The 27,342-nt window shown below is 51.3% G+C and overlaps 10 protein-coding genes across 10 annotated transcripts; 4 read left to right on the forward strand and 6 right to left on the reverse strand.

Moving 5' to 3' along the window:
• Positions 1 to 1,624: 1,624 nt before the first annotated feature.
• COCSADRAFT_128148 (uncharacterized protein) lies at positions 1,625 to 2,521 on the reverse strand. The gene is made up of 2 exons (XM_007706950.1): positions 2,316 to 2,521; positions 1,625 to 2,262 (listed from the first exon to the last, which is right to left on the reverse strand). The coding sequence occupies exons 1-2, from the start codon at positions 2,417 to 2,419 to the stop codon at positions 1,818 to 1,820; spliced, it is 549 nt and encodes a 182-aa protein (XP_007705140.1). The 5' UTR covers positions 2,420 to 2,521; the 3' UTR covers positions 1,625 to 1,817.
• A 1,381-nt stretch (positions 2,522 to 3,902) lies between these two features.
• On the reverse strand, positions 3,903 to 5,864 carry COCSADRAFT_175963 (uncharacterized protein; the record flags this gene model as incomplete). The annotated part of the gene is made up of 4 exons (XM_007706951.1): positions 3,903 to 4,814; positions 4,866 to 5,288; positions 5,344 to 5,533; positions 5,686 to 5,864. 4 exons carry the CDS (start codon positions 5,862 to 5,864, stop codon positions 3,903 to 3,905), a joined length of 1,704 nt encoding a protein of 567 aa, XP_007705141.1.
• A 2,241-nt stretch (positions 5,865 to 8,105) lies between these two features.
• Positions 8,106 to 9,957, reverse strand: COCSADRAFT_203828 (uncharacterized protein). Its single transcript, XM_007706952.1, has 3 exons — positions 9,664 to 9,957; positions 8,811 to 9,612; positions 8,106 to 8,739 (listed from the first exon to the last, which is right to left on the reverse strand). Exons 1-3 carry the CDS (start codon positions 9,865 to 9,867, stop codon positions 8,366 to 8,368), a joined length of 1,380 nt encoding a protein of 459 aa, XP_007705142.1. The 5' UTR covers positions 9,868 to 9,957; the 3' UTR covers positions 8,106 to 8,365.
• A 441-nt stretch (positions 9,958 to 10,398) lies between these two features.
• COCSADRAFT_258561 (uncharacterized protein) lies at positions 10,399 to 11,702 on the forward strand. Its single transcript, XM_007706953.1, has 2 exons — positions 10,399 to 10,794; positions 10,971 to 11,702. The coding sequence occupies exons 1-2, from the start codon at positions 10,545 to 10,547 to the stop codon at positions 11,540 to 11,542; spliced, it is 822 nt and encodes a 273-aa protein (XP_007705143.1). The 5' UTR covers positions 10,399 to 10,544; the 3' UTR covers positions 11,543 to 11,702.
• A 160-nt stretch (positions 11,703 to 11,862) lies between these two features.
• On the reverse strand, positions 11,863 to 15,790 carry COCSADRAFT_102078 (uncharacterized protein; the record flags this gene model as incomplete). Its single annotated transcript, XM_007706954.1, has 9 exons — positions 11,863 to 12,491; positions 12,756 to 13,314; positions 13,372 to 13,866; positions 14,571 to 14,607; positions 14,659 to 15,331; positions 15,388 to 15,484; positions 15,540 to 15,558; positions 15,625 to 15,643; positions 15,700 to 15,790. The coding sequence occupies 9 exons, from the start codon at positions 15,788 to 15,790 to the stop codon at positions 11,863 to 11,865; spliced, it is 2,619 nt and encodes an 872-aa protein (XP_007705144.1).
• Positions 15,791 to 16,554: 764 nt separating this feature from the next.
• COCSADRAFT_258604 (uncharacterized protein) lies at positions 16,555 to 18,311 on the reverse strand. The gene is made up of 4 exons (XM_007706955.1): positions 18,096 to 18,311; positions 17,974 to 18,038; positions 17,785 to 17,917; positions 16,555 to 17,728 (listed from the first exon to the last, which is right to left on the reverse strand). The coding sequence occupies exons 1-4, from the start codon at positions 18,192 to 18,194 to the stop codon at positions 16,622 to 16,624; spliced, it is 1,404 nt and encodes a 467-aa protein (XP_007705145.1). The 5' UTR covers positions 18,195 to 18,311; the 3' UTR covers positions 16,555 to 16,621.
• A 797-nt stretch (positions 18,312 to 19,108) lies between these two features.
• COCSADRAFT_258656 (uncharacterized protein) lies at positions 19,109 to 21,547 on the forward strand. Its single transcript, XM_007706956.1, has 5 exons — positions 19,109 to 19,371; positions 19,450 to 19,795; positions 19,849 to 20,900; positions 20,947 to 21,151; positions 21,201 to 21,547. Exons 1-5 carry the CDS (start codon positions 19,255 to 19,257, stop codon positions 21,503 to 21,505), a joined length of 2,025 nt encoding a protein of 674 aa, XP_007705146.1. The 5' UTR covers positions 19,109 to 19,254; the 3' UTR covers positions 21,506 to 21,547.
• A 396-nt stretch (positions 21,548 to 21,943) lies between these two features.
• COCSADRAFT_175970 (uncharacterized protein) lies at positions 21,944 to 24,004 on the reverse strand (the record flags this gene model as incomplete). The annotated part of the gene is made up of 2 exons (XM_007706957.1): positions 21,944 to 23,902; positions 23,957 to 24,004. 2 exons carry the CDS (start codon positions 24,002 to 24,004, stop codon positions 21,944 to 21,946), a joined length of 2,007 nt encoding a protein of 668 aa, XP_007705147.1.
• A 282-nt stretch (positions 24,005 to 24,286) lies between these two features.
• Positions 24,287 to 25,340, forward strand: COCSADRAFT_41287 (uncharacterized protein). Its single transcript, XM_007706708.1, has 2 exons — positions 24,287 to 24,529; positions 24,584 to 25,340. Exons 1-2 carry the CDS (start codon positions 24,483 to 24,485, stop codon positions 25,203 to 25,205), a joined length of 669 nt encoding a protein of 222 aa, XP_007704898.1. The 5' UTR covers positions 24,287 to 24,482; the 3' UTR covers positions 25,206 to 25,340.
• A 655-nt stretch (positions 25,341 to 25,995) lies between these two features.
• COCSADRAFT_258690 (uncharacterized protein) lies at positions 25,996 to 27,247 on the forward strand. The gene is made up of 5 exons (XM_007706958.1): positions 25,996 to 26,161; positions 26,274 to 26,339; positions 26,402 to 26,477; positions 26,548 to 26,764; positions 26,863 to 27,247. The coding sequence occupies exons 1-5, from the start codon at positions 26,109 to 26,111 to the stop codon at positions 27,066 to 27,068; spliced, it is 618 nt and encodes a 205-aa protein (XP_007705148.1). The 5' UTR covers positions 25,996 to 26,108; the 3' UTR covers positions 27,069 to 27,247.
• The last annotated feature ends 95 nt before the right edge of the window (positions 27,248 to 27,342 follow it).

Consider the following 27,342-nt stretch of genomic DNA (forward strand, 5'->3'; position numbering starts at 1 on the left):
GTTATGACTCAGATTGGGGTATCTGTTTGGCATAAAAGCTTGTATATACTTGGCGGTTTTTATGGTTTCTTGACTGTAGGATATATTCTCTTATCCTTGTAGTTGGCAGTTTTGTGGATACCAGGAGAAGGCTTTATCTGTCTCCTTCTACACGTATGTCTTGCCGTTTGAATAGCCTTAAGGTATGTGTGCCGGGCTTGGAGCTGGGGTGGCGAGTCAAAAGGTAGCTGTGGTTATGATAATGGTTAAGAGGGTAGTAACAAGTCTCAAAGCTCCGGTATCTGAGAGATAGACGAAGGATGAACGAATGACTGGTGTACGCGGATGGTGGTTGGAGGTACGGAAAGAGTAGGGGCTTATATAACCCCTAACCAAGATAAACTCCCGCTTTTTTTCTAATTCTAGGGACGGATGCATCCGTCTCACGTAATGTGGGTAGGTCAGAAAACTTTATGTAAATCCATGACCTCATTTACACAACACTAGTATCCAGACACATCTACCTAGTCTCTTACTCCCGCAAAATCTATATAGCCTCTCACACCTAGACGCCACTAGAAATACTAACAATTTTTGATCTACAATCTCCGTTATTCCCCTGATATCTCTATATGGGTTTCCATATGTCTGCTGTCAGTGATACGAGTAAGCTGACATAGAAACAACTCAAATTGTTGCACACGGCCCGATAGATGGTCAAGGAATCTATCTATCCACGATACGACGAGAATCCAATCGCGAGAGATCAGATCTTGGCAATCTACAGTTTCCCGCATACGAAATTACAACGAACGATTCTTGTGCACAAGATGGGGTCGAGACTAGGGGTATCCAGATAGTGGTTACGACACCAAGGCCTAATTGTCAGGTACAGGCTCCTGGTGCCAGAAAAAAAACATGTAAGAAACCATAGAATCGCTAAGCCACTCATAGACCAGCCAATAAATTGGAGAGTACATACTATCTCGTATCTTACCTTTTACTCGTAGACCAGTAGCACTCTACAAAATCATCTGCACCAACCCCTATCAATCTACATTCGCGATCTCACTCACCCCCAACCCGATATCTTCGGAAATACCATCAAAACATGTGACTTAGTAACAAACAAACCAATTGGAATGACGAAACATTAATTTTAGTCCTGCTACTTACACAGCTGTTAGGTCATAACGAAACAATATAGCGACATTACAACTAGCATGAAATTTAGAGACTCCTTCCAGCTACCACGACTACTGGTATAAAACACGAAACATTTGGTTGCAACGAAATATCGATATATCGATGTTGTGGTGGTACAGATACCCCATGTAATCTTGCTGACATTGGTTCCCTTGTCTAGCCTAGTCGCTGCATACACCCTTGTACTGTTTGGATTGCGTCATGCATCGGATGTAAGAACTGACCTTGATCCGGGGTTCGTTTAGTTTATATATCGAGTTCGATTATACTTTTGTAATTTTACTGATAAATTGTGATTAATCTTTTTTTTCCTGTGGCACTCTCTGCAGAACGAGATACGAATATTCTGAATAGTTAAGTCTTCTGGCTAAAGTGAACAATTCCAAGTATATTCGTAAGAAAGATTGCGCAAGAGAACATGGCACATATTTGCATCTCAGTGGGAACCAACAGCAGTGTAACGTCTTCATCGCTACAGACCGAATACATATCAGTCCAAGATATATTCATAATACGCATTATCGTTATCTATGTACAAAAACGACTGGCAAGCTCCAATCGCAAAAACCATTCCAAATTATGCATATAGGGCTCAACTGAATCTCCGCCTAGGCGAAAACATTCACACACGTTTACAGGAAGTAAGCCGCAGCACCAATGAGAGCAACAACCTGTCCAGCACCGATTTGAGTGGCAGCGTTGCCGGTTTGCTGAGGAGCTTGGCTGGCAGACGAGGCGGCGGAGGGGGAACCAGAAGTGGCACCAGAAGTGGTAGTAGTACCAGAGACGGCCGCAGCAGGGGGAGCGGTTGGCTCTGCGACACCAGAGGGGCAGTGCCAGTGGTCGCCGTGGGGCTCGCATGTGCTGGCTGTTGCCACGTGATCATCGTCGTCGTCGTGGTCATTGTCGTCGTGGGAGTGAGTTGAAGAAGAAGTGACGAGGAGAGTTCCGGAAGAAGTTCTGGAAGCGATGGCAGAAGCTGGAGTCGAGTCCTCGGCAGCTTCCGCAGCAGAGAAGCTGGCGAGCTGCTCGGGGGTGGGAGGAGTAGTGGGTTCTGGGACACCGTTGGCGCAGTGCCTTTGCGGAGTTAGTTTTTTTGGTACTGCATGTTATGAGAGGAATCTGCTTACCAGTGGTCGCCGTGGGGTTCGCAGTCACTAGCGGGAGCAGAGACAGTGTCTTGAGCGACGACTGCCGCGGCCGCAGCAAGAAGAAGAGTGGTTGAGAACCTCATATTGACTGTGTAGTAAAGACTGGGTTTGACTTGTCGAGTTGAGCTTGTATGTCTAACGAAAGATGTATTAAGCAACTCGAAGTCGGCTGTGTCGTACAAGGTAGTAAAGAGAGAAGAAACACTTCAGCACCTATGGATCGAAAGTTTTATATCCTCTCTGTCGGGTGGCATACAGATGCATGCCTGGGCGCAGAGCCAAGGCGGCGAATTGCCTTGGCGAAGGACATCGGGGTACTCAAGTTCCGTAAAATTCTACAAAACTTGCTCTACGGGGTTAATGGCTGGCGGGATGCCGCACTGAATAGGATGGTTTACCGAGTGTGACGCTGTGGTACCATGGCGGAGGCTGTTGGGGTCTTCTTAATGCTTGGCGCGTGGGATGAGGCGGTGGATTGGTGGAGGTGGTGTCAACGGGAAACGAAAGCCGGCCGTGTAGTCGAAAGGAAACGTAGGAAAAATTGGGGGTAGCTGAGGCAAGATCAGGTAATTGGAGAAATCGGTGAAAAAATCTGTGTCGCTGAGCCTCCAATGCATGGTCGATTGAATGTCACCGAATACTCAGCGAAACCCTAACGGAGTGTTAGCTCGCAAATACCGAGAGAAATTGAAAAGCTAACGCAGGTACCACCAACAAACCATCATTGTACCTGCTTTCTGATCAATCAGCAGCGCACCCGTGGTTAGTTCTGCATAAGATATTACCACAATCAATAGGTTTAGGTTCCTTTGTCTTTGGCATGGATTATGATTCTAGGAAACCGGGTCTTCACTGTAGGGTGATAATATCTAGGAAGGTTCGACTTCATGTCCGTATTCCCGACACTTTGGGCTTGGAGCAGGTCTACGCTATACCACCTTGGAAATATCATGATGCATTGATACCAATAGTCTAACAGATTGAGTGAAACAAAAGTCTGTAAACCATGTAGAGGAGGTTTTAGTGAAAGTGTTTGTATTGCAGTGAACTGGACACTTCATGGTGTCTCATCTAAAGAAGCGAACATAAGAGCGTCTGGTAGCACCCAAGAAGTTGGCTAATGGTCTGATAGGTGTGATAGCTATGTAAAGATAAGACTGGCTCAAAAGCCTTTGTTCCTCAAGTTCATAAAATAATTCGGGGCGAAGTTTCGACTAATCAGGGCATGATAGTCCATGTGTATGGGGTACAAGGATATCCCATTCATATACCTAATAAGGCTTAGCGGGAGATGGTATCGTTACCTACCATACACCTATGTTTCGTTTTCGGGGTTCCGGTCATTATGATTTAAATTAATATCAAGATGAACAAATCGTAATAGTCAACCAAGGGTCTCAAGATTAATTCGACATGAAATTTTCGTAGCATTTTGCAATGTCTCTACGCTTACTTTTTGTATAATTACAAAATGAGTAAAAGTTTTAAAAAAAAACGCCATATCATAGAATCTACACTCCAAATAAGAAGATAGGTAGCGTCTTTTCTTTCGCGCCCGCGCGTAACTTAATGCAAACCACTCTCGCCAGTCTCAGCCATGTACTTTTGGCAGTCCACCATGATTTTCACCATTTGTGAAACCTGCTCTAAGCGGCTAAGGACTACTTTGTTGCCCTCGACAAAGCCGTAGCAGTGGTACTTGATACCCGTCTTTGCTGAGAATTCGCGGACCAGCTCTTGGCCTCTGCGAAGGTTGTGACGCGGAACACGGGGAAAGAGATGGTGAACGGCTTGGAACTGCAGGCCACCGTGGAACCAGTCGAGCCATGCCGGGCATTCAACATCCATAGTAGTACGCATTTGGCGTTGCGGAAAAGACTCGGTGGGGCCAAGATCGGAGGTGGGCATTGCCCAGTGGGAGAGGGTGATTTGGACGTGGAGAACCATAGTGACGAGGTGTGAAATCAGGACAAAGCCAATGCGGATTGGCCATGTGGGGAGTGTCACCCAGACAAGGAGGTAGCCGAAGAGATACCAGTAACAGCACATGAAGACAAGCTCGACGTGGCGCGTCCACCAGGCTGCACCTAGTTGAGCCGCGCGAGGCGAGCACAGATGTAGCCAGCCGAGGAAGTACAGGTTGAATCGTGCCAATCCCATAATCGGGTAGTAGAGGTACTTTTGGTAGGGAACCAAGAAATCGCATGCGGCATCCCATACAAACTGGAAGTTGTAGAAGGAGGAAAGGATGGACTTCATGTAGGTAGGAGATGTAGAGAACAGAGGGATGTTCTGGATATCCGGGTCGTGCTCCGGCATGTTGGTGATGAGATGGTGCACGTTATGGCTGGATTTCCACCAGCCGATACTGAGGCCGCAGCAAAAGTCTGCGATGAAAGCTCCGATAAGAGTATCAGCAACGAAGTTTCCTGTGATTCCGCGGTGACCAGCGTCATGGGCTGTGAACATGATTTGTTGCTGCAAATGAATTAGCGTTTGCTGGTATCGTGAAAGAGTTGAGGTTCATACCCAGAATAGACCCAGGAAGATGGCTGATGTAAGGTACCACTTGATGTACAGTAGGCCGGCAAAAGCGGCGAAAAGGAGAGCGTATCGTATCGACTCTTTGGCATATTCGGAGTAACGACATTGGTAGAGGCCTTCGTCCTTGATCTGTTGATGCAAAGCGCGGTAGTCTTCGATAATAGCCTTTTGCGTCTCGACGTCGAGCGAAGGGTTCTCGCGGATACCCTCTTCTATTTCTAGCTTTTCTTGCTCAGTGGCATATTGCTCGCGATGTCTCCTCTTCTCTTCCTGGTCAGTGATGGTCAATATCTCGGCATCCTCTTCGATTAATAAAATCTTGTCCGGGTCGCTGGCAGGCCTGCTGCTTGGCCTGAATACACAGGTGTCTGATTTTCCAATCAATTTTTTGCTAATGATAGCGGCGGCCTTGATTGCATGTCAGTCCGGCTCGATATATGATTATGGATAGGAGTAGACCCACGGATCCCAAGTCGACACTTTTACCGCGTCGTTGCCTCTCAGCCTCAAGAGTCGCACCCACCCGCTTCTTCTCTTCCAGATTCTTGTAGTAGTTGGGCGAGCGAATTGGAGGCTCAAGGTTGGCCCAAGGCAACTGTACGCGACCAATGCGGTGTTTTGTCATCATGAGCAGCGCCCTATTGGAGTGGTAGCTGGCGTCAAGTCAGCCTATGATCGACGCCGAGATGCTTACACAACCCTTCCGCAGCCATCCGGCCACATGGTGTGACCGGACCATCGGAAATAATTGTATCCGATGGAACTACGGGTGGCGGTATATTAAGACGTCTTCTGCACTACATACATGTTGATTTCATCGGTCGCATCTCTGCCCACCATGTGCAGGATGGCGAGACGGCCGCCCGGATGCTTGTCAATCCATTCTCCTAGATTCAGGACGTAGCCCTCATGAATTACAATCGGTTCGCCTTGAGCAACCTGTCGCTCGATTTCCGCCGGGGCAATAATCCTGTGTCGCGACATTTTTTTCTTTGGCGCTGGTTGGGGACGGTAAGAATTGGCGAGTATGCTAATCAGTGGGACAGCAGAATATATATGGGTACGGCAGACCGACTATCCTTCCACAAAACCAAGGAGAGAATCAAAGCCTTCAGGGAGACATCCCGTCCGCGCCGTGTGCACGGGTCATGGCCCTGGCAGCTTCTGGAGCGTTTCCATTGAAGGGGGCTGAGTTGCGGTACACGAGTTTACCGGCAAGCGTATTGCACGCGAGAGAGGGGAACGTGCCAATGGCTTGAAACGCCAACAAAGGAGACGCTCAACGCGTCGTAGCATGGCCCGGCCTAAGGACGTGGAGGCTTAAGACGGACCCGTTATGGCGCGCGTGCGGAGTGCAGGACGATTCACTGGGAACGCTGAGGCCTGTGGAGGCGAATTACAATCTTGCACAAGCGGAGACCAATTTTGCGGCGGCCAGACACAGACAGCCACCCACCTGCACAACACGCCTCCAGCTCGCTCTAGGCAGGTCCAAGGAGGCACAGTCTCTGCCAAGCACCTGGACGACCCCGGCATGGAGGCGAGCCGGCCCACTCAAATTGATTGAATTCACTGCCAAGGCCGGACGAGCCAGATGGAGCCTAGTTTTCACGAACATCCCAATGCCATGGACCCGCTCGTTGTTGGACCCTGAGACGGGAACGTCACCCCGCAAGAAGCGACTGTTCGGGTTGGCGTCCCACGGTCTGGATCGCGCGCACCGAATCGCATCGTGGCAGTCGGCGCTGTTCTCTCTCTGCATATACTTACACAGTACCACACACAACAATACACCCCCTTCAAATAACCACGACTCCATGTCACACACGGCACAGCCGCTGCCATGCCCGCCGACGGTTACACCCCTGTTGACAGCGTCATACACATTGCCACCTCGTACTCCGCCAAGCAGCACAATTCCACCACTTATCTGTCCTGTCACAAGCGCAAACGAAAAGGAGTCGTGGTAGCGAACCTAGTTCCAATCGCGTATCGATCCCCATGCGCTATAATCGGACCAGCTCCACATGTCTGAGCCGCGCGTATTCGTACCACTCGCCTCTGACCTTGTCGACCTGATGTGCGTTAAACGTGCCTTTTTCAACAATTATCAGCATGGGCACCATCCGGCTTTTTAAACAGCGGGTCCTTGCACCCCCCTTGTCCCCTCCTAGAATTGTAGATCAAACGTTGCTTCCCATCAAGTTGGCCGAAGGTAATACCGCACTAACACCTGGCCCCTTCATCCCGTAGGAGCATGCAAGCTTTCCGTTATCCATTTACTGCGCAGATTGCTATCGACAAGCACCCGCCCACTGGTTAAGGGAGCATATCGGTGGAAACGGAGTTTTCCTTGCAAAATATAGTTCCGTGTCAGCACGGCCCTAGTCCTGTGCCGAGATGGGCCACTCCGAAAACGGCGCCCCTCTCGAGGCTGTGATACTCATCACACACAACCAGTGTTGGAGGCTTGCGTATTATAGATGGGCGCACACGCGTACATACATAATGTGTATGTGGGTGCATGTTTCGAAACATGCTTTTTGACAGCGTGATGAGCCGCAGCACAACGCTTACCCAAAAAACTAACAATACACTCCCATAGTACGGAGGTCCTGCACAGAAAAATATTTAACTTTGCACTGTGCAGTTTCCATCGCCATGTATGCCTATTCGCTTATCTGAGTGTGTCATATTACGTTCAGGGGGGGGGCGGAAACTTTTTTCCAAGAGGATGATAGATTGCATCTTATGTTGCTACCCCGCCACACGAACTCCAATGCCTAGGCAGCCACAATTGTCATGAATACTTCCGGTGGTTCGGAAAAGATGCGGTATCTGGACTGTAGAGCTAGTAGAACAAGCTCACCCACCTCGTGGTGTGCTCAAGTGCGCGTTACCAATGATTAACGTAAGCTCCATACCATATCCACCGGGTGTACCAGGGATGACAAGGGCAGGTGATAAGCAATCGTATCGAATGAACCCTCTTTACCCCGTTGCCAAGAAGCATAATTTTGATCGCCCAGCATCTCGGTCCTATGAATAGCTTCCACGTGAGATGTTGACGGCTGGAGACTAGGAGCCTCCGCGAAGTAGACCATGTACACTAGATGCTCACCTGAGCAATGGTAACGAGGAATGGCTATACTGAGGCAGGTTAGTGTGATTGTATAGTCAGAACACTTTTTGTTGGAGCATGACTTTCCACTCCAACTCCACGTGAATATCGCGCATCTGGCTGTGGGCTTTGTACATGTTATTGATAGTAGTGCGAACGTAAACAACAATCTTTCAGGTAAATTGAACCCTGAAAACTGTATATACATTACGAAATCCCCCACCCAAAAAATGAAATAACAATACGTAAAGTTGTATGTTCCGCGCTCAAACATCAATCTCAAAAAGGTCAACCATGTCAACCATATCCTACTAAACCCTTACTTCCTTGTAGCGTACAAACTATCCAAGCACCACCAACATGCTCACAACTCCTCTTTGTCCTCATCATCATCAAGATCAACATCCTTAATCGAATCCCTCTCCGCATCCTTAATCGCCCTCTCAAACTCCTCCGCCTCCTTCGGACTACTCTCAAACAAATGCTCCTTAACCAGTCTCTGCGGCGTCTCTCCAAGCCACTGGAACAAGCTAAAGTCCTGGAACTTGTCGGCACGGAAGATCTCGAGCACCTCGACGTCCTCCTCGTCCGACAGGTTCTCGATGAAGTGGCCCATGTTGCGTGGGATGACGCCGACGTCGCCGGCTTGGAAGTCGAAGGTGCGCGCGGTGCCTTTGGCGGCGAAGATAGTGACGCGGGCGCGGCCGGCGATGAAGAAGGACCATTCGTCTGCGTTGGCTGTGGCGGGATGTGTTAGTCTTTGTTTTTTGTTTGCAAAAAAGGAGGGAATGGGGAGTATTATGACTCACGATGCCAGTGCATTTCGCGAATCGCTCCAGGTTGGATTCGCAGGTGGGCTGCAGCCACCGTCTTGGAAATGGGGAAGTTCGTTGAATCCGTGATGCGGACTTGGCCGCCAGTCGTGTTGACGGGCTCCTGAGCAAGCATCTTGTGGGTGAATTGGAGTTTGGATTTCTTGTAGCCCTTGCTGTCGCTTGGGACCTCCTTGTCGATGGGACCGGGCTCGGAGCCCTTGAAGATGTATTTTTCCTTGTCTGGGATGGCTTTGAAGACTTCGGGGGCGACGCGGAAGTTCTCACCCAGAACGGACTTGGGGGTTAGGCGCATCCAGTCTGTGAGCAAGAACGTGGAATCTTCAGAAAAGTTGCCGTCGTCGAAGACGAGGAGAAATTCAGTGCCGTTGGGGCTGAGACCTTGGAGGGAGTGAGGGTGGCCAGATGGAAAATACCATAGGTCGCCTTTCTCGAGGTCGTCGACGAAGCTGCCGCCTTCGGTGTCGAGAGCGGTGATGCGGACTTTGCCCTCGAGCACGTAGGCCCATTCGGCTTCCTTGTGCCAGTGGAGCTCGCGGATGACGCCTTCTTCAAGACGCATGTTGACACCGGCGAGCTCCTTACTGGTACCAAGCTCGCGGACAGTCGTCTCTCGCGTCCAACCGCCTTCCTCGATGCGGATATGGGAGTCAGCAAAGGACCAGCGCATATTGGGGATCGCGCCATGGTCAGTGCTGGGAGGACGGATGAGATCGGGGTTCTGGCGTTCACGGGCGCGGTTGCGAGGGCCTAGCACGCTTGCTCCGTCGTCATTTCGCTATTATCGTGGTTAGTGGTCTTCATGGATACATGTCAGATATACACTCACGTATGGCAGCGGCTGAAGCTTGTCGCCCTGAGAATCGACTTTCCTGTCATAAGGATCACTCACACCCGGCCTGTACGGGTTGGTTATCTTGTGAGGCCCAGCATGGTGTCCTGCATTGCCAGGCAATGGTACTTGTTGCTCCAACGGCGCTGCAAGAGCACTGCCATAGCAGCTAAGCGCAACCAGCAACGACGAAAGATGCATAATGGCTTGGAGAGAATGAATTGATAGCCAATGCTGAAGAGAATGGCACACAGTTTTTTTTTCTCTTTTCAGACGGAAAACACGTCCTTTTCATGTTCGGCGGCTAGCATTGCGCGTTGCCCAGTGCCGTACTTCCGATGACGCCATGAATACCTTGAGCTAAACATCACTCATCACCATGCATCAATGCGCACACGCCAATCCACGATTTTTCCACAACTCTCGACCCGCCTTTCAAGAATTTCCCCGCACGCACATCGCTATTGCTTGTACATGTAAAACACGCCCTCGCTTCGTAACAGGAAGGTTGCTACTCACGTTGCACCTCCTCCTCCTGCACTATCCTGCAATTGCCGACTACTCCGCCCAGCAGAAGCTTGGATAACCTTGACCGAAGCTTGAATCTAGGTTCCTGAAAACGATCTGCGTAATCGCCAGCCGGCTTCCCGTTCCTCCCGATTACGCCGTTGAAGCAAGGTGCAAGCAAGGAAAAATCTGGCAATCTTGCTCTTCCAAGCCAGCATAAAGCTATCTACCAGTGCCGTTTCTCCCGCGCCTTGTTTTTCAAGGATCACTCCCCGATCTGACTGTCTGACTGACCGACCTCTTTCCCTTCTCCTTTCCCCTCTCTATCTCTCTCTATATTCGGATCCCCACGCGCAAGAAGCGCTCAAATCATGAGCACACCCGCCCCCAGCACCGTCAGGCGCAGCCTTGCAGACGAAGAAACTCCTCTTCTCGGCCGAAATGGTGCCGACGGCGGAAAGTCGGATGCACATGCCACTCTGCACCGCATGAGGTGCTACATGCAGACCAACGTCAACAGAAACTGGGCTGATGTAGTCTTGATCCTGTGTTACATGATTACAGGCCTGCTGGATAGCTCGGCTGTGTTCATCTGGGGCTCGTTTGTGAGCATGCAGACCGGTGAGTTTTATATACATATGACTTTCTTTTAACAATTTCTATCTACTATCTACTACGAATCCTTCCATCATGTCTTGAGATGTGGTCAAGCATGTTATATGACTTTACACTTTCTACTACTTATCCCTTCCGTCGTCTCTTGAGACATGACACAACAATACTCATGTAGTGAACAGGAAACACCGTCTACCTAGGCCTAGGCATTGTCGCTCCATCCGAGGGCATCCGCTGGATCAAAGCCGGTATATCAATCACCGCATTCTGCGTTGGTTCCTTTTGCTTTGCGCGCTTTCATCGCTACTTTTCCCCTGCAAAGCGTTGGGTACTGATTGCCTCGTACTCGTTCCAAATGCTGCTTATTGTCTTTGCGGCGATTATTACGACCTTTGGCAAGAACACGGGAGAAGGTCTGCACTGGCAGGTCTTGCTGCCACTTGCTTCTGTGGCGTTTCAGTCGAGTGGCCAGGCGGTTACGTCGCGCGCGCTCAAGTATAATGGTTTGACTAGTGTGGTGCTGACAAGTAACTACTGCGACTTGTTTTCTGATCCGGAGCTGTTCAAGATGTCGAATGTGGAGCGTAATAGGAGAATTGGTGCGCCGCTTGCTTTGGTCATTGGAGCATGCATGGGTGGGCTGTTTGCGCATAGCAGTGTAGGCCTCGCGGGCTCCCTGTGGACTGCGGCGGGACTGAAGTTCATGGCTATTTTTGCCTGGGCATTGTGGAAATCGGAGAAGATTGAGGAGTAGAGTATGGGCAAGTTCAAATGTTCATCATACCGAAGAGACCTGTTGACGTCTACTGATGGGGGATCGAACAGTACATTTCTAACGCTGATAGAATTCACATCCAAGTGTGAAAGTTTGGATGCCGGATATTAGAGGGGACTATGCAGCACATTCGTAGTCCTTGGTAGACATCTCATGTCGATGATACCGCTACATTTGATAACTGCAGAATATTAGTGTAAAAGAGACTAAAGCTCTTGATTGAAACCCTGAATTCAAAACTCCCAGCCTGCCCACGTGATACCTTGAATACTCCACGCGAAGAGAAAGGGAAAACAGCCCTATACAACCAACTCCTCCAAATCAGGCGACTCGCTCTCCCTCGGCTTCGACAACTCAAAGCTTAACACCGTATGATCTATGTAATACATGAGAATGCGCCATCGTCTCGGCTGATGCACGCCTTGATCCTGATCGGCAGTACCATCTGCATCTCCCGGTCCATCAAACATGCCCTGGACCGGAGAAACCGCCACACCAATCAACCGTCCCATCGGCGCACCGGGAATCTGATTCTCATTCTCCTGTTTAAAAGGCAGCAGGTATTCAAGTTTGAAGCCATATCGTCGGTGCACACTGCCTTGGTCCTTGGTCCAGTAGAGTGAGAATATAGCCACACGACCACTAGGCGACCCCACAATGAAGACGCCCAGCTCGGGGATCTGAGAGAAGTAGCAGTGCCGGTCTTGCGATGCGAGCGATGGTATCCACTCGCCGGGATGCAGCGGGCGCTGTATGGATACAACCTGACTGATTATACTCGTCGTGTTTGTTGCAAAGGCACGCTGGACGAGAAAGATCTCTTCTTTCGTAAGAATCAGAAAAGGGATATCGACATCTCCTCCTTCAGCCTGCGATGTTTTAGATTTAGGTCTTGAATAGTAAATATGAGGGCAGTGCGTACGAGATACTTGGTACTTTCAGAATAATCTATTGCGCAGTAAGGTTTCAAGGCTGTGTCGTGACTAGGTTGTGTTCTACCAGGAGCGATCATGTTGAATATTAAGTTTGGGAAATCCTGCGGGTTTTGGTGTCCCTGTATCATGTTCTGGATAGCCTGCTGTGAAGTGTCAGCATCTCTTGTATCTGTAAGGACAAGCCTGGTCGATGCGGGTATTTGCCATCTCGAGGAGACTATGGCGATCGCCACTTACCACTTGAGCCGGTGCCAGACTTCCTTGAACGTAATCGAGTGGTTGGACCCCTTGTGACTGACCTTCCATAGAATCTGTATCCTCGTCGCCTAGGTCACTCTGTTCGTCCTCGCTTTCGCTTGGCTCCGTGTACGGGATGCATGGGTTGAGAGCTGCAACCGTGAACCTCTTCTTCTGAGCAGTCGCATCCTGAAAGCTTTTTGGCTCATCCTTGATTTCCAATTCCTCTTCTTCTGTGGGTAGTAAGTAGTATGCTGATGTTGTATCCAGTGCTATTGTGCCCCAAGCTCCGTGCAGCACGTTTGAAGCAGCCGGGCAATTGCACGTAAATCCTCGTGATTCATAGCGGGGAGTGGAGTTCAGATTCTCCGCACTTCTGCACCATCCCATTTGGTAATTAGCTGCTTCTTTCCTCGTATGAAGATCCCATAGTATTGTCTTGCCATTGATGCAGCTACTCAGAAGCCAACGTCCAGAACTGCCGTAAAACGACAATGATGGTAGGTTGTTTGTGGCGGAAAGATGAAAGATGGTCTCGTTTTTTCTACAGAAAGGTGACCGCGAGGTAGACCTTGAGGACTCATGGGTGTCGTTATCTGAGTTCTCTGAGTTCGCTGGTTCTTCAGCGTGATCTACGAGCGCGTACGCAATGATAGTGATTCGATGTGTGTTCGCGCTAATGGCAATGATTCGAGCCTCTCGATGCACAGCTAAGCCCCATGCGCTAGCGCCAACGTTTCGATGGAGGAAGATGTGAACGTCATCCTCGCTAGCAGACTCACCTTGATCGCTTCCTCGTTGCAAAGCTCGGTAGATTGCTTCGGTGCGATAGCCAATTACATCGCCATCATCGCAGGTGACAAGAAGAACCTCTTCGTTACCAAGGTATTCAACAAGAACGCGGTTGATGGAATGAGGCTCCCAAGGATCGATACCTTGCCCTCGATGACCAGTCTTAGGTGGATGAAGGACAAGGCTGGGTTCCTTAGTCAAGCTTTGTTCTGGGAAACCTGGTTGATAGACGTGCAAAGTATCTGTGGCCGCAAGAAAGTACAGGTTGTGCCGCTGCGAGAATGCGGTCAAGTCGCAACGCCATGAACACAACAATGGCGACGGTGTGTGAGGGTCGAACTATTCCAGGTCAGCATATTGGTCATTCTGGTCAACACACTATCGCCTTTACTGAAGAAATCATTAGAAGTATATCATGATATACATTCAAAATTGGCTGCGATTCGTTGGTCTCATTGATTCAGGGCCTTTCATAGGTGACGGACAGCTACAGCAAGATGACGAGAGACGCTCAAACTCACCCGACTGCTTCCACGATGCTCCCCTGTTGGTATACAAGTGACGTGTTTCTTCATGGTGTATGCTGCACTCCTACTTGAACTGAAGGCCTAGCCTAAAGTGTGTTGCCGGAGGTGAGTTGAACCAGTTTGGCCGTTTGCTTCTGTGACGTGAACTAGCGCTGAGCACCGTTTCCTGATTGGACCCCGCGCGTTGTCGGTGCATCAAACTTACTACCCCACAAGCTTAGTGCAGAATAGTCAACCACACTAACGGGTGTATTGATTACCAGAACACTCTCCATGTATGGATGCGGAAAATAAAAGCAATGACACTCTAGGAGACAAAATTCTTGCCCTCTTAGGCATCATGATCTTATTGTGCTAATGGTTTCATAGCAATATAGACCGTCAATGGTACCCTGCCGTGTGATATCAAAAGTTCAAGTGTCCGAAATCACCCTTGAGACATTTGCATAAATTCTAGACTAATCATACCGCCCGCCAGATCAATTACCTAAACACCATCTAATGCTTCGCGGTAACCTTGTCGCCAGTAAGTTTCTCAACAGCCTCCTTTGCGCTACAATATTGTTAGTAAATATGCGCCATTAAGATAAGGAATAGAACATACACATCACCCAAAGCAACCATGCAAACCGTCTGCCAAACGCCAAGTCCGATTCGGGGAGTAACACCACGGTAAAGACCCTTGATACCATTGTTCGAGTAGATGTACTTGAACGCCGAGGCAACGTTCAGGTTCTTGGGCCGGTTGGGGTCAACAGTCTTGGACTGGAGCTCCACGCGGATAACCTCAATGGGCTGATTCCACGCGCTCAACCCACCACCGAGAGCCGAGGCAGTGATCTTCTCAATTACGCTCAGCTTCTCGCCATGTTCCTTGTGGGTGACCTTTCGGATACCGGTCTCGGCGACACGGGACAGACCGAAGCGGGAACCCCAGTTAGTTACCTGGCGCACGGCGACGGCATTGACACCACGGTTAATACCGCGGATACCCTCAGTGCGCCAGATCTGCATGAAGGTTTCCAAAGTACCCGGGGGCTTTGCGCCAGTGGCGGCGACCTTGTGTTTTGTAATCTCGACTGTCTTCATGCAAGTACAGAAGCCCATAGTGGCATAGGCCTGCGCAAGACCACCCGTCATTCCTCCGGAGATACCGGCGAGAAAGTCGGGCGCACCAAACGACTTAGCGTAGTATTCGGCTTCCGAAGCAACGAACAGGAGGACGGCTCCCTTGGTGGAGGCTTCGATCCAGGCCCACGGAATGAGACCCTGGTAGACTAGAAATCATGTTTGTCAGACAGTGAGCGAGTCCAATCGTGGTGTGAAAACTAACAGCCAAGAACACCTCCACGGGCCCAAATGCGGCCAATAGCACCCGAGAAACCTTCAGACCTGTTGGCAGCCATTGTGGTTTTGACGACCTCCAACGGCTATCCTCAATTGTCAGCGTGATCCTGTTTCGAGATACAGTCGAGGGCTGCATACCTGTCCCAGAGTTGTTACTCTGAGGTCCTGTCAGTATAGATTCCGCGAAGCCTGGCATCAAGGTGGGCTGTGTACTCACTCAAACATGTTGAGACCAGCACCGACTGTGGGCTACAATCAGCATACGTTTACGGATAGCAATGCGCCCTGGACAACTCACGCAACAAATTGCTAAACTTGACCGGCTTCTTCTCGAGTTTTGGCGCAGCGCTGGCAACGCCAGGCGTGCCGGTTATAGGCTTGGAACTCATTCTCTGGGGGTTTGTTGTCGAAGATATGGGGCCTGACCAAGGCAAAAGGGTGCTCCGTCGCAAGTATGAGTGATATCAAGTGTGTAGAGAATGAGATGAAAGTGCAGCATGAAAAAAGACGATATGAACTTGCAAGGTGGTCTGTGTTGCTTGTTGACCGCCGACCGGCGCTATAGCTGGGGTTGTTCCTGAAGCTATCGGGTTCTTGGCGCACGAGCGATCCCACCCGTCTTTGACCCTTTCCGCGCCCGCCGCCTTCCCGAGAGAGGGGTGGATTTACTTTTGCAGCGTCGAGCACACACTGCGCCAGGTTGATCCCTTGAATTTAAATTCACCTTTCCACTTTTCTACAAAAAAATGTCACCATTGTACCTGTATACGGCGCAACATGTCGCCGTCGGCTATCGGATTCCGTAGGTGGCTGGTTGAGCCCAACAGTCCGTATCGGTTCCCCATCGCTCAGCGAGAAACTCCAGGGCCGCGGGTGTACCCCGGTGTTCCGGTTAGTTTTCTTCTTAGGCTGCTTTTTGCTCTGCTCTCATTGGATGGGTTTGATGCATTCGCTGCTTTTGGAGTACCTCCGCGGCCTATCCCCTTTACAGCCAATATGCTCGTAGGAAACAGGAAGCTACGGGGACTAAATATATCTTCATCAAGGCGTAGCATTACAGTAGGTCGCTCACTTGAAAATGAGTGAGTGAGGTGCGATGGCGCCATGGCGCTTCCTTTAATATCTTTACATTTCATAATTTACAAGTGACTAGGTATCTCTGAATCTCAAGTAAACTCCTCCACATTTTCAAGACGCCAAAACACGAAGTAGTAACGTGCTTACAGCTGAGCTCCAACCAGCTTAGCATAGGCCTCAGTGCTGAAAGACTTGGGCCTCTCAATAGGGGCGCCGACAGCACGGTCAATAATGAGCTGGGGAAGGACTCCGAGAGCACGGGAGACACCGAAGAGGACGGTGTAGTAGTTCTGCTCGGTAAGGCCGTAGTACTGGAGGAGGACACCAGAGTGGGCGTCGACGTTGGGGTATGGGTTCTTGGTCTTGCCGTGCTCGGTGAGGACGCCGGGGGCGATCTTGTAAACCTGGCTGACGAGCTTGAACATGGGGTCGTCGGGTAAGTGCTTCTGGGCGAACTCGCGCTGGGAGACGTAACGGGGGTCAGTCTTGCGGAGAACAGCGTGGCCGTAACCGGGAACGACCTGGCCAGCCTTGAGGGTAGACCAGAGGTAGTCCTTGATGGCCTGGTCGCTGAGGTCGTTGCCAATAGCCTTCTTCATCTTCTGGAGCCAGACGAGAACCTCCTGGTTAGCCAATCCGTGAAGAGGACCAGCGAGACCGTTCAGACCAGCGGCCAAAGAAAGGTAAGGGGAACTGAGAGCAGATCCGACCAAGTGGGTGGTGTGGGCGCTGACGTTACCACCCTCGTGGTCAGTGTGGATGGTGAGGTACAGACGCATCAGCTCAACAAAGTCCTTGTTCTCGGAGAAACCAAGCTGGTGGGCCAGGTTGAATGAGTAGTCCTTGTCCTTCTGGATGGGAGCGACCTTGCCGTCCTTGTAGATGTTACGGTAGATCTTTGCGGCGATGGTGGGAAGCTTGGCAATGAGGTCCATGGAGTCCTCGAAGGTGTGCTCCCAGTATTGCGACTTGTGCATACCCTTAGCGTAGGCCTTTGCGAAGTTGGACTCGTGCTCAAGAGCAGTGACGGCGAGGGAGAACTGGGCCATGGGGTGGAGGTCGCTTGGGCAGCGGTCGATGAGCTCCTCAACGAACTTGGGAACATCGGAGCGGGCAGCCCACTCAGCAGAGAGGTCGCGGACCTGCTGCTCAGAGGGGACCTCGCCGGTCAGAAGAAGCCAGAAGAGACCTTCAGGGAGAGGCTCCTGGCCACCAGGGGCCTTGGGGAGGAGTTGCTGGCACTCGGGGATCTGTTGCGTGTTAGCGCTGGGTTTGTGTGCGCCGGGATGAAAATGTCACCACGTACAGTCTTGCCACGGAAACGGATACCCTCCTCGGAGTCGAGGACGGAACCTTCCCAGACGAGGGACTTGATGCCACGGGCACCGCCGTAGACTTGGTCAAGAGTGACCTCGCCGATGACCTTGTTGCCGTGCTCCCTGGGTTGTGATGTCAGTCTGGTAGTGGCGTGGATACAGCTTTGGCAAAAACGCACTTGCGGAGCTTCTTGATCTTCTCGATCTCGCCAGGCAGCTTGTTGGCGAAGGTCTCCTTCAGCGACTGCAATTGGATGGGTAAGCGGATGCATTGGCTTCAGGACGGCTGTAGAGGGCCTACCGTGGTCTTGCTGGAGTAGAAGCGGAGGCCATTGAAGGCTGTGGTCCGCAGGGGAGTGGCGGCGCGGAAAGCGCTTGACAAACGCAGAGCAGATGCCATTGTGATGAAGTGTGAAGGATGATGAGAAGTCGAATGGGTGGGAGTGAGTTAAAAAGGTTGCGTCGGGACGACGCAAGAAAATACTGGTGGAGCTCAGCACGGTCTCGTCATGGCTGCACACCCATGCCGCCCTGGCCAAACGAATACCACCCGCGCGGGCATCGTTCGGAGGTCCCTCTTTTCCGGTGTTCAACAATTACTCCATGTCAGGAACACGCACCTTAGCGCACCGATTCTTTTGTCGGGCTTGCGCAGGCGGCCTGTTTTACATAAGAGTCTCTTGGTTTTCTTGCCTTGGCAGCCGACAGCAGCATGGGCAATTGTGGCTGCGAGCAACGTGTAAGGACCGGCACATATGTAGGTAGAAAGTATCGAGTGCTAGGCCCGGAATAAGAAAATGGCGTCGGCAGAGCCCTCCAATGCTTGGGCCGGGCAAAGGGCTGGAGTCGAGGAATTCTTACTGCAATACCAAAAAGGCCACCCATATAGAACGTCCCAAGGCCTGAGACAGACATGCATCCTGCTTGCATCCTGCTTGCATCCTGTTTGCATCTCGCTGCAGGGCTCGTGAAGACGTGCATTTGCTTGGCCGAGGTCATGTCACGTGCCCCGCTAGTGTGAGTCTGGCAAACTTGCCGACTCGTCTCACCTTCTGCTCACCTCTGCAACTGCGCCCTTGACGTAGACCATCACCATCTCTCGCGGCCCATTTACACTGCTTCCATTGACTCTCTGGCTTGCTGCGACTATCGCGCTTCGTGGTGACATCGCTTGCGCAGCCAATTTTCCACTGCGCGCTCGCGTCCTTGGTTGACTGGGCCAGCAGCTCGCCTCGTCCGCGTCAGGAGACAGCTCAGCGCTCCTTTTGCCTACAGTCTTCGTACAGTACTCTACTGCCTAGATCTTCTTGCTTTGGCTCGCGTCTTGTGGGTTTCAAGTAAAGTCTGCTGCGTGTTTGCCATCTCGGTTCTCTCACCACACGCTTTGGCCCCCGTGGTGCATTGAAGGGCCATCTTTTCCTTTCATTTCAATTTTCTGATCTGGCACATTGAACATAGTCATGGCAGCCATGGACGAACTAGGCACACAATTGCAATCCCTCCAGGCGCTCAAGCCGCCTGGGGTCACACCCACCAAGATCAAAGCTATCACGCAACTGTGCGTTGACAACATTCAGGTATGCCAGTCGCAAGGACTTTGTCCACAACCTCTGCGCGCTTTGGTCATCATACTAAGGACTTGAACTCACATATAGTCCCACCCCGTCATCGTCCAGAAGATCGCTCAGCAGCTTCAGAATAGCGCCGTCACACATAAGCTAGGAGTGCTATACGTCGTAGATGCAGTCGCCCGCCAGTGGGTGGAGAGGGCTAAGCAGGCCGGCCAGACCGTGTCCAAGAATGCTGTACCAGGAACATATGCTTCAGGAGTGCAGATGATGCGAGATGTGCTACCCGCCATGATGATGAACCTCATCCAGTCTGCACCAGAGACTCAAAAGGAGAAGATTTCCAAGCTTATAGACATCTGGGAGCGTGGGCAGACGTTTCCACACGACATGCTGGCCTCCTTCAAACAGCAACTGAATGGTGGTCACAATAGTAGGTCGAGGCCTACGCGTTGCCTTTTCTCTAGCTAACGCACGGTAACTCAGACATTCAATTACCTGTAGAGCCACCGAAGAGCAATGGCATAGCCCCAGCCTTCAACGGACAGACTGCTAACCCACAGCCACTTGCCCCGCCACCTCCGGCGCAATCATCACAAGACACTAATGCTCTGTTTGCTGCCCTCGCTGGCATTAACCAGCAGAATTTACCTACTAATGCTCCACCTGCAGCACCTCCTGCGTTTCCTTTCCAACAGAACGTATTGCCACCTCCACCTCCTGGTTTCGTGCCTCCGCCGCCTGCTGTAACACCAGGACAGCCCGGTTTGCCTGTCCCACCCGCTGGAATGAATGAGCTCGCAGGACAGATTCTACAGGCCATGAGTGCTGGTTCAATCCAACCCGATCAGGCAATACAGGTATTGAACGCATTAGCCACAGCTCAGAGTGGTGGACTGCCCATGTTGTCTTTACAACCTCCAGTGGCTACACAGACACCCCCACAAGGGCAGTCAATCGTAATCAACGGTAACCAAATAGATCGGTATGATCAGACAGACAGTAGAATGCGAGACCGTAGCCGATCGCCTGGCTTTCAACGTCGACGATCGCCTGGGGATAGGTCTCCTCCCAACCCCAATCGTCGGGAAAGCCCAACATATGGTGTCTACGACCCAAATGCAGGCCCTGAAGGCAATTCGCAACGCTTTGAGCGAGGTGAGCGCGGTCGTAGCCGCGGCAAACAAAAAGGAGGACGTAATGATCGTAATGAATATCGGCAACGCTCGCCACCGCGACGACAGCCAAGTCCGCCTAGGGCAGCAGCATATGGCCAGTCCAAGTATATTGATTGGGATGAGACCCTTCCACGCGATAATATCAGAGTGCTTAGTCGTACATTGTTTGTAGGCGGTGCTGGCGGAACAGAAAGTGAGATTCGGAGCATCTTTTCTCGCTTTGGTAGGGTCCAAACGTGCATTGTCAACCAAGATAAGCGACATGCCTTTGTCAAGATGTTGACCCGCCCCGATGCTCTTGCTGCCAAGCAGGGCATGGACAGCCTGAATGACCCTGTTGCACAGTCCAAAGCGCGCCAGGTAAGGATGGTATTCTTCTAATCATGTACATGACTAATAGGTGCAGACGCGATGGGGTGTCGGATTTGGTCCTCGTGATTGCAGTGACTACCAGACGGGTATCAGTGTGATTCCCATCTCCCGGCTTACCGAGGCTGATCGTAAATGGGCACTGACCGCCGAGTATGGCGGAACTGGTGGTCGTGCTCTCGAAGGTGGCATGGTAATCGAGGAGCCGGATATCGAGATTGGGGCTGGTGTTTCTTCCAAGGGTATGCCTGTCTTCTCGTCGCATGGGGGTTACCGCTAACAAAATCACAGCCATCAGCCGACGTGTGCCGACCGATGCCCCTCGCGGTGGGCGTGGGGGCTACGGTGCCCGTGGAGACCATGCTGGACGTGGCAACTCTAACGGACGTGAGAACTTGAACGAGCGCGCCGATGCTGCACCCAACAACCCCGGCGGCGCACGCCCCGGGCCTGAGAATGCCGCCCAACACAAGTTCCGCAAGCATGACCGAGGAAACGCTAATGATCCCCGCCATGTATCGCCTAGGGCTGATCAGGGTGTTGCAGTTCCGCCGGCTGTACCTGGGTTCGGCTTCCAACTCCCCGGCTTTTCATGATATTTCCACAGTAATTAATTCCCGATATGCATATGCGGGAATTCCCTTGGGGGCTCTTTTCCCGACTTTTATACGTTTTAAGTCTAACAGTGGGGTGGCGAGGGAGGAAAAAAACTCTTTTTCGCTTTCGGCATATGTTCAAAGCATTGCAAGGCGTTGTGGCAGCTCTTGCGAAACTCTTTTTTTGCTGTGTAAACAAGGTACCTTTTGCTTCGTGTATATTTGAAGAAAGAAGTGGTCTTGTGTATAGTATTGCTAATTGATAATGTCATGTGCAATTATATATTTGTGTGTCATCGGGGAAACAATAGGCATCGCCATGTACTACATTTAAGCCTTCAAACGAATACTACATGACGACAACAAAAGCTTTTCCTATTACTTCCTCCCTGAGCAACGAAAAAAAGAAAGGCAAAAGAAGAGTCTTCCTCTGATCCTCTACTTTCTCTTCGTCACTTTACCCTTCTTCTCACTCCCTGTAGCAGCCGCCTGCTCCTTCTCCTTGGCCACCTCCTCTACCTTCTGTGCATCCGGCACCTTCAACGACTTATCACCATCGGGATGCGCCGCAAGCGGCTTATTCGCATCCTTCTCCTCGACCTCCTCATCATCGCCACCCTGCCCGAACTCATTAACACGGTTGTAATCAACCTTGTACTTCCACGTCTGAAACAGATACACGAAGAAAATGACATCGTCACGGAGCGTGGCAAGACGATGCAGCGTAGGCATCTTGATGGTGAAGGCAAACAGGTCGTCGATGAAAGTGTTGAGGAACTTGTACGTCATTGCGCGGCCGGGCATGTGTGCTACGGACTGGAGTCTGTAGTTGATGTAGAGCGCTGGGACCATCATGAGGAAGCCGTATGCGTAGACGGATCCAACGAGCGTAGTGATGATGAAGGAGTACCACGACTTGTGGGATTCGTACATGAGGGAGTAGATTGCGTAGGCGACGAGGAGGGGAAGGGCAACCATGTAGAGGTACTTGAAGGCGATGGCGTCATATTCCTCGGTCTTCTTTTCGGTCTCGGAGAGCACATGCTTGTCTTCGAAGACGACGGTGTAAGGGATGAGGGAACCAGGAGCTGTAGGGCGGACGCGGACGTTTACGGATTTTGTGATTTTCCAGGCTTCAATGGCCATACCCATGCCTTGGCCGAAGAGGATCATGTACGAGGTGTTTTCATTGTTGTCGATGAGGTAGAGGAAGATGATGGCTTGCATGACAACGTTTGCGAGGATGGTGCGGACAGAGGTGCCGACGTTGTCCTTCTTCTTGCGCCAGTGCTGCACGTCGTTCTTGAAGGCGAGCATTTCGAAAATCATGTGGAAGATGGAGACGACTGCGGTGACGGCAAGGAGGTACGAGTTGCTGTCGATAATGATTTCCTTGAACATTTCCATCTCGGAGCCGTCGCCGCCTCCAGGTGTAGACTGGCCAGCGGCCGCAGCTCGGGCATTGGCGTTGAGGTTCTCATCAACGGCGGCGAAGATGTTGAATTTCCAGTGAGCATAGTTGTTGAGCTTTACGTGAAGTGGAATAGTTGTGACGGTTTCGTTGAGCTCAATCATATCTTTTTTAAGCTGCCAAAACGTGTTTGTAAAGACGATGGGGTAGTACCAGCCGTGCTGACCCGTCTCATCTCGCGCACCAGTCGCTTCAAGCGTAATGTATTTTCGGGGGCCAGGATGCATACTGGCGAACTGCATAGTGCCTGAGTCGGGGATGAGGGACACGGTGAAATTGGGGTGGTAGTAGTTCGCTATAATCTTGGGCGCATTCTTCTCCTCTTCCGTCTCAACCTCGCTTCTCTCAGGCATATCGCTTAGCAAGTTCCTCGTCTTTGCAATCTTCTTCTTGGGCTGGTACTGCGACAAGGGTCGAATGAAGTGGTAAGCCTTTGCGGTATCGTAGCCCGGCTGCGTGGGATCAAGCACACTGCCGCTCTGCGCCATGTAGAAGTGGGCAAGGAGCGTCGCGTTGCGCTGCACCTCCTTGGGCACTTTGAACTCGAGGTCAATTTCCCTGTTCTCGCTGTAATCTCCATACTTGAAGTTCGTCTCGTGAATCAAGAGCGACTCTTTGGGCATGGACTTGAGCGGCGGCATGGCGACGGAGGCTGAGATGTACATGGCAATGTCCATCTCAGTGCCAACAGGCCACATGGGTGCGACGGCATAGGGTATGTGGCTCCATTGAACGCCTGGTGCGAGGGATTGGGGACGCTGTTCCCAGGCGGGTATCACAACATTGCCAGACGGTTGGGCGACTGCTCCGGGTTGGGACGGGTCGGCGGCGGAGGGCGCAGTCTGTTGGGCCTGTGGCATGAGATACTTCATTCCACCTTGAATGAGCATGAAGATGCCCACGCTCTGGGCAATGGAGGTGAGGATCTGCGGGCTATGTTAGTATACATTGCAACACAGAGGGGCGTTGGGAAAACTTGCGCTCTTGCCCTGCTCGGGCGCCTGGGCGGCTGCTTGTGCCTCTGGCATGATGGCAGCGTGCGGAATTGGAATTCCGACTTGAGCAGATTGGTGTCCAGGAAGCCAAAAAGAAGAGAGGTGGAGTCGCGATGTGAGAACAGATGGCCTGGCAGAGCGGGCGGAGGAACTGGGGCGGGCCAAGACGGGCTGGTAGTGTCAGGGTCTAGCCACATGGGCGGGCGGCATGCCGGCATAGGCTGGGGTGACGCAATGCGGCTGACCGAACTGCACGTCTTTTACATGCTACGGGCCCACAAGGCCCTGCGTCTGCTGCCTATTATGTGTGGATGTGTATGTATGTATGAGTCGACAACCACACGGTCCTTTGTGTGCTTTTCCTGCCCTCACTTGGAATTGACAACACCCAAGTACCCTTACTTATTAGCACTGCCTACTTGAGCCTTGTGCTACTATATCATCATCCATTTTCTCTGGTACATTTCGTTCCGAACCTGTTCCGAACACTTACGAACATCATCTATACAACATGGCAACTACCAATGACACCCCCAAGCAGCCTGTCGTCTGCGTATTGTATGTGCAAATTGGCATTTTTTTATTCCCCCACTCGCATGCTAACTGCCATAGTTGCGGCGCCTCGAGCGGCACATCACCCGTGCACATGGAAGCTGCCCGCGCTCTTGCACTCGCCCTGCACAAGGCAAACACCAAGCTCGTCTATGGCGGTGGCACTGTGGGCCTCATGGGAGAAGTAGCACGCACTCTTGTCTCGCTCTCAGGCCCCGACAGCGTCCACGGCATCATTCCCGCTGCCCTCACCCGCCTCGAGCAGAACCACGACCCTGCCGATCCCGACAAGCACTCCATTGATGAATCCATATACGGACGCACCACGGTCGTCAAGGACATGCACACACGAAAGCAGATGATGGCTCAGGAGGTCATCAAGGGAGGCCCTGGTGGCGGCTTCGTGGCCCTATCAGGCGGCTACGGAACGTTCGAAGAGCTTATGGAGATTACAACGTGGAACCAATTGGGCATTCACAGCATGCCAGTCATTGTCTTCAACGTCGATGGATACTGGACTGGACTGATTGAGTGGGTTAAGAATGCCGTCAGGAGCGGCTTCATTGCGCCTACCAACGCTGGAATTTTGTCTGAGGCTCTCACAGCTGACGAGGTCATTACATGCTTGAAAGAGTACGAGAATGCGCCTGGACGTTTTAACTTGACTTGGGAAGAAAATTAGCTTTCTCATCTATTGTTGGTCGCGAGGCTGAGGGAAAATATATAGATCGACGGGGACCTAAAACATACAGTTTAGTGATTGCCATCTAGTTTGGCCAGAGGCTTGAAATGTGGTCTTCAAACAGTGCGATGTCCAGCTTTGACTTGACTCACCTGACATGTCGTGCTACAAGGCTCTTCTATTTGCCCACTGCTGACACCTTATCTGCTGCTGGTACATGAAATGACAAGGCTAACAAGCGGGGCTAGACCATGATGGTAGCGCGCCCACCTCATGAGTGCAGGTGGGATCTGCAGACATATGCACATGGACAGCTTGCATTAAAACGCCTCAATATGGTAGAAATTAAGGTCAAGATTGCCACATGTACCAAACAGGACAGCTGCAAACGTAATTGTCTAGCGCTTCCAAATACTCTACACCCAGAATGCTCTCTTCGTACGTCCCCGGATGTGATGGAACCCCGCAGATAGCCATAGGGCCTAGTCCAGACCCCAGCCACACTGCCTCATCTAAAGCCAGCGCCAGCGACCCCACCTCCGGCCAATGAACCTGCCAAGGGTATAGTCCCGACGCTTGACACACACCACCCATCCTCTCGGCCTCTATATACGCCGCGAGGGTGGGATGAGAATCGCCCACACGTCATCGATCATCGGACACGCAAGTGCCAGTGAACAATGGGGCCATTGTCTTCTTTGTATATAGTCGGCCTTATGCTCACTTCCTCCTACCTGATACCCGCTTCACCACGGTAGTGCTTGCCTTTCTCGTTAGACGAGCACATCACTTCCACCCCTCGGAACTTGATAGGGTTCTTCTTTTCCTTTTCCACCTACACAAGTCTAGACCTATCTTCTCCAACTTGACTGTAGACCGACGAGAACGCAAAAAGAGACAAATATGACAGACGACAAGAAAGAGCAGGCAAAACAGGCGACCGCCGACTATGGCATGTAAGTATTTCCACTGTTCTACTCTTCACATATCGCATTTGATCGACAAAAACGGAAAACACGAGGCACGAATAGAAACACTATAAACACCCACTAACACACGCAATCGCAGTGTCAACCCCTCGGGAGCAATGGTAATGGCTGCAGCGCCCATGTACATCGCCCTCGTTCCAGTCACGTACGTACCATACACGCAATGCCACCCACATCCAACCCCCAAATTCTAACAACCAGCAAAAGCACCTACCTCACTGCCCCAGAAAGTATATGTCAATCCCTCGTCCACGCCATCATCAAGCTCCTCCCAGGACTCAACGTAAGCCCCCTCTTCTGAAACCCTCACACACACACATACAACCAACATAGGCTAAATCAACCAAAAAAAGACTACGGGCATAACTTCAGGTCGCGCCATCCCCGCTCTTTCCACTCTCTACCTCTTCTGGACTTTCGGTGCGTCGGGTGCCCTCTCCGCCGCAGGCCAAGCCATGGGTCGCCGCGAGGGCCTCGACAATGATCACCCGAGGAAGCACGTGCATCAGCTTGAGGGTCTGCCACTTAGACTACGCAGCGCGCATTATGCTCTTATGGAGAACTTTCCCGGTAAGTTTCTTTCCTCTATCCCATCTCTGCATTCCCAAATCCCTGGTGGATTTAATTGCCGAATTGATGTGCAGTCGCTGATGTAAGTGGGATAATAGCATTCGCTCTCGCGGCGGCTCTAGCTCAGATTATGGCGCCCAGCGATGCTCAGATTGTCAACCTGCTCGGCTTCCATGTCATGGCAAAACTCATGGTGCACTATCCGGCGTATGTGGGTAATATGGCGGTGCCGAGGACATTTGCCCATCTTAGTGCTACTGCGGCGCTGGTGAATGTTTGTTGGAGGCTGGCGGGGGCAAGCTGAGCATCTTCCTTTCTTTCTCTCTTCTTCATAGAAAGGTGAAGTTGGAGGTCTGTTCGCGAGAAAAACAAAGAGGAGAATGTATAATCTGAAGCCTCAGATAGAGCAAATGTCAGAAGAGTCAAGCGAGCTTGGTAAAGAGAGGAAGACTAGCGCTCACAATGTATTCTGATAAGACGCTGACCCAGATACAACATGCAAGAATTGGAAACGATACAGCTGCTAACTAGTCCAACATGGTTTGCTTATGCAAAAATACAAAAAATAGGTCAACTTA

The sequence above is a fragment of the Bipolaris sorokiniana genome (assembly GCF_000338995.1).
Source record: "Bipolaris sorokiniana ND90Pr unplaced genomic scaffold COCSAscaffold_17, whole genome shotgun sequence".
NCBI lineage: Eukaryota > Fungi > Ascomycota > Dothideomycetes > Pleosporales > Pleosporaceae > Bipolaris > Bipolaris sorokiniana.

Coding starts and splice junctions, on each gene's coding strand:
- COCSADRAFT_128148 (XM_007706950.1), bottom strand. CDS start 2,419: ATGAGGTTCTCAACCACTCTTCTTCTTGCTGCGGCCGCGGCAGTCGTC. Junction 2,263..2,315: donor GAACCCCACGGCGACCACTG/GTAAGCAGATTC, acceptor AACTCCGCAAAG/GCACTGCGCCAACGGTGTCC.
- COCSADRAFT_203828 (XM_007706952.1), bottom strand. CDS start 9,867: ATGCATCTTTCGTCGTTGCTGGTTGCGCTTAGCTGCTATGGCAGTGCT. Junction 9,613..9,663: donor AGCTTCAGCCGCTGCCATAC/GTGAGTGTATAT, acceptor CCACGATAATAG/CGAAATGACGACGGAGCAAG. Junction 8,740..8,810: donor TCGCGAAATGCACTGGCATC/GTGAGTCATAAT, acceptor ATCCCGCCACAG/CCAACGCAGACGAATGGTCC.
- COCSADRAFT_258561 (XM_007706953.1), top strand. CDS start 10,545: ATGAGCACACCCGCCCCCAGCACCGTCAGGCGCAGCCTTGCAGACGAA. Junction 10,795..10,970: donor GTTTGTGAGCATGCAGACCG/GTGAGTTTTATA, acceptor TGTAGTGAACAG/GAAACACCGTCTACCTAGGC.
- COCSADRAFT_258604 (XM_007706955.1), bottom strand. CDS start 18,194: ATGGCATCTGCTCTGCGTTTGTCAAGCGCTTTCCGCGCCGCCACTCCC. Junction 17,918..17,973: donor AAGATCAAGAAGCTCCGCAA/GTGCGTTTTTGC, acceptor ATCACAACCCAG/GGAGCACGGCAACAAGGTCA. Junction 17,729..17,784: donor TCCGTTTCCGTGGCAAGACT/GTACGTGGTGAC, acceptor AACACGCAACAG/ATCCCCGAGTGCCAGCAACT.
- COCSADRAFT_258656 (XM_007706956.1), top strand. CDS start 19,255: ATGGCAGCCATGGACGAACTAGGCACACAATTGCAATCCCTCCAGGCG. Junction 19,796..19,848: donor ACTGAATGGTGGTCACAATA/GTAGGTCGAGGC, acceptor ACGGTAACTCAG/ACATTCAATTACCTGTAGAG. Junction 20,901..20,946: donor CACAGTCCAAAGCGCGCCAG/GTAAGGATGGTA, acceptor TAATAGGTGCAG/ACGCGATGGGGTGTCGGATT.
- COCSADRAFT_41287 (XM_007706708.1), top strand. CDS start 24,483: ATGGCAACTACCAATGACACCCCCAAGCAGCCTGTCGTCTGCGTATT. Junction 24,530..24,583: donor CAGCCTGTCGTCTGCGTATT/GTATGTGCAAAT, acceptor TAACTGCCATAG/TTGCGGCGCCTCGAGCGGCA.
- COCSADRAFT_258690 (XM_007706958.1), top strand. CDS start 26,109: ATGACAGACGACAAGAAAGAGCAGGCAAAACAGGCGACCGCCGACTAT. Junction 26,478..26,547: donor AGCTCCTCCCAGGACTCAAC/GTAAGCCCCCTC, acceptor AACCAAAAAAAG/ACTACGGGCATAACTTCAGG. Junction 26,765..26,862: donor TCTTATGGAGAACTTTCCCG/GTAAGTTTCTTT, acceptor GTGGGATAATAG/CATTCGCTCTCGCGGCGGCT.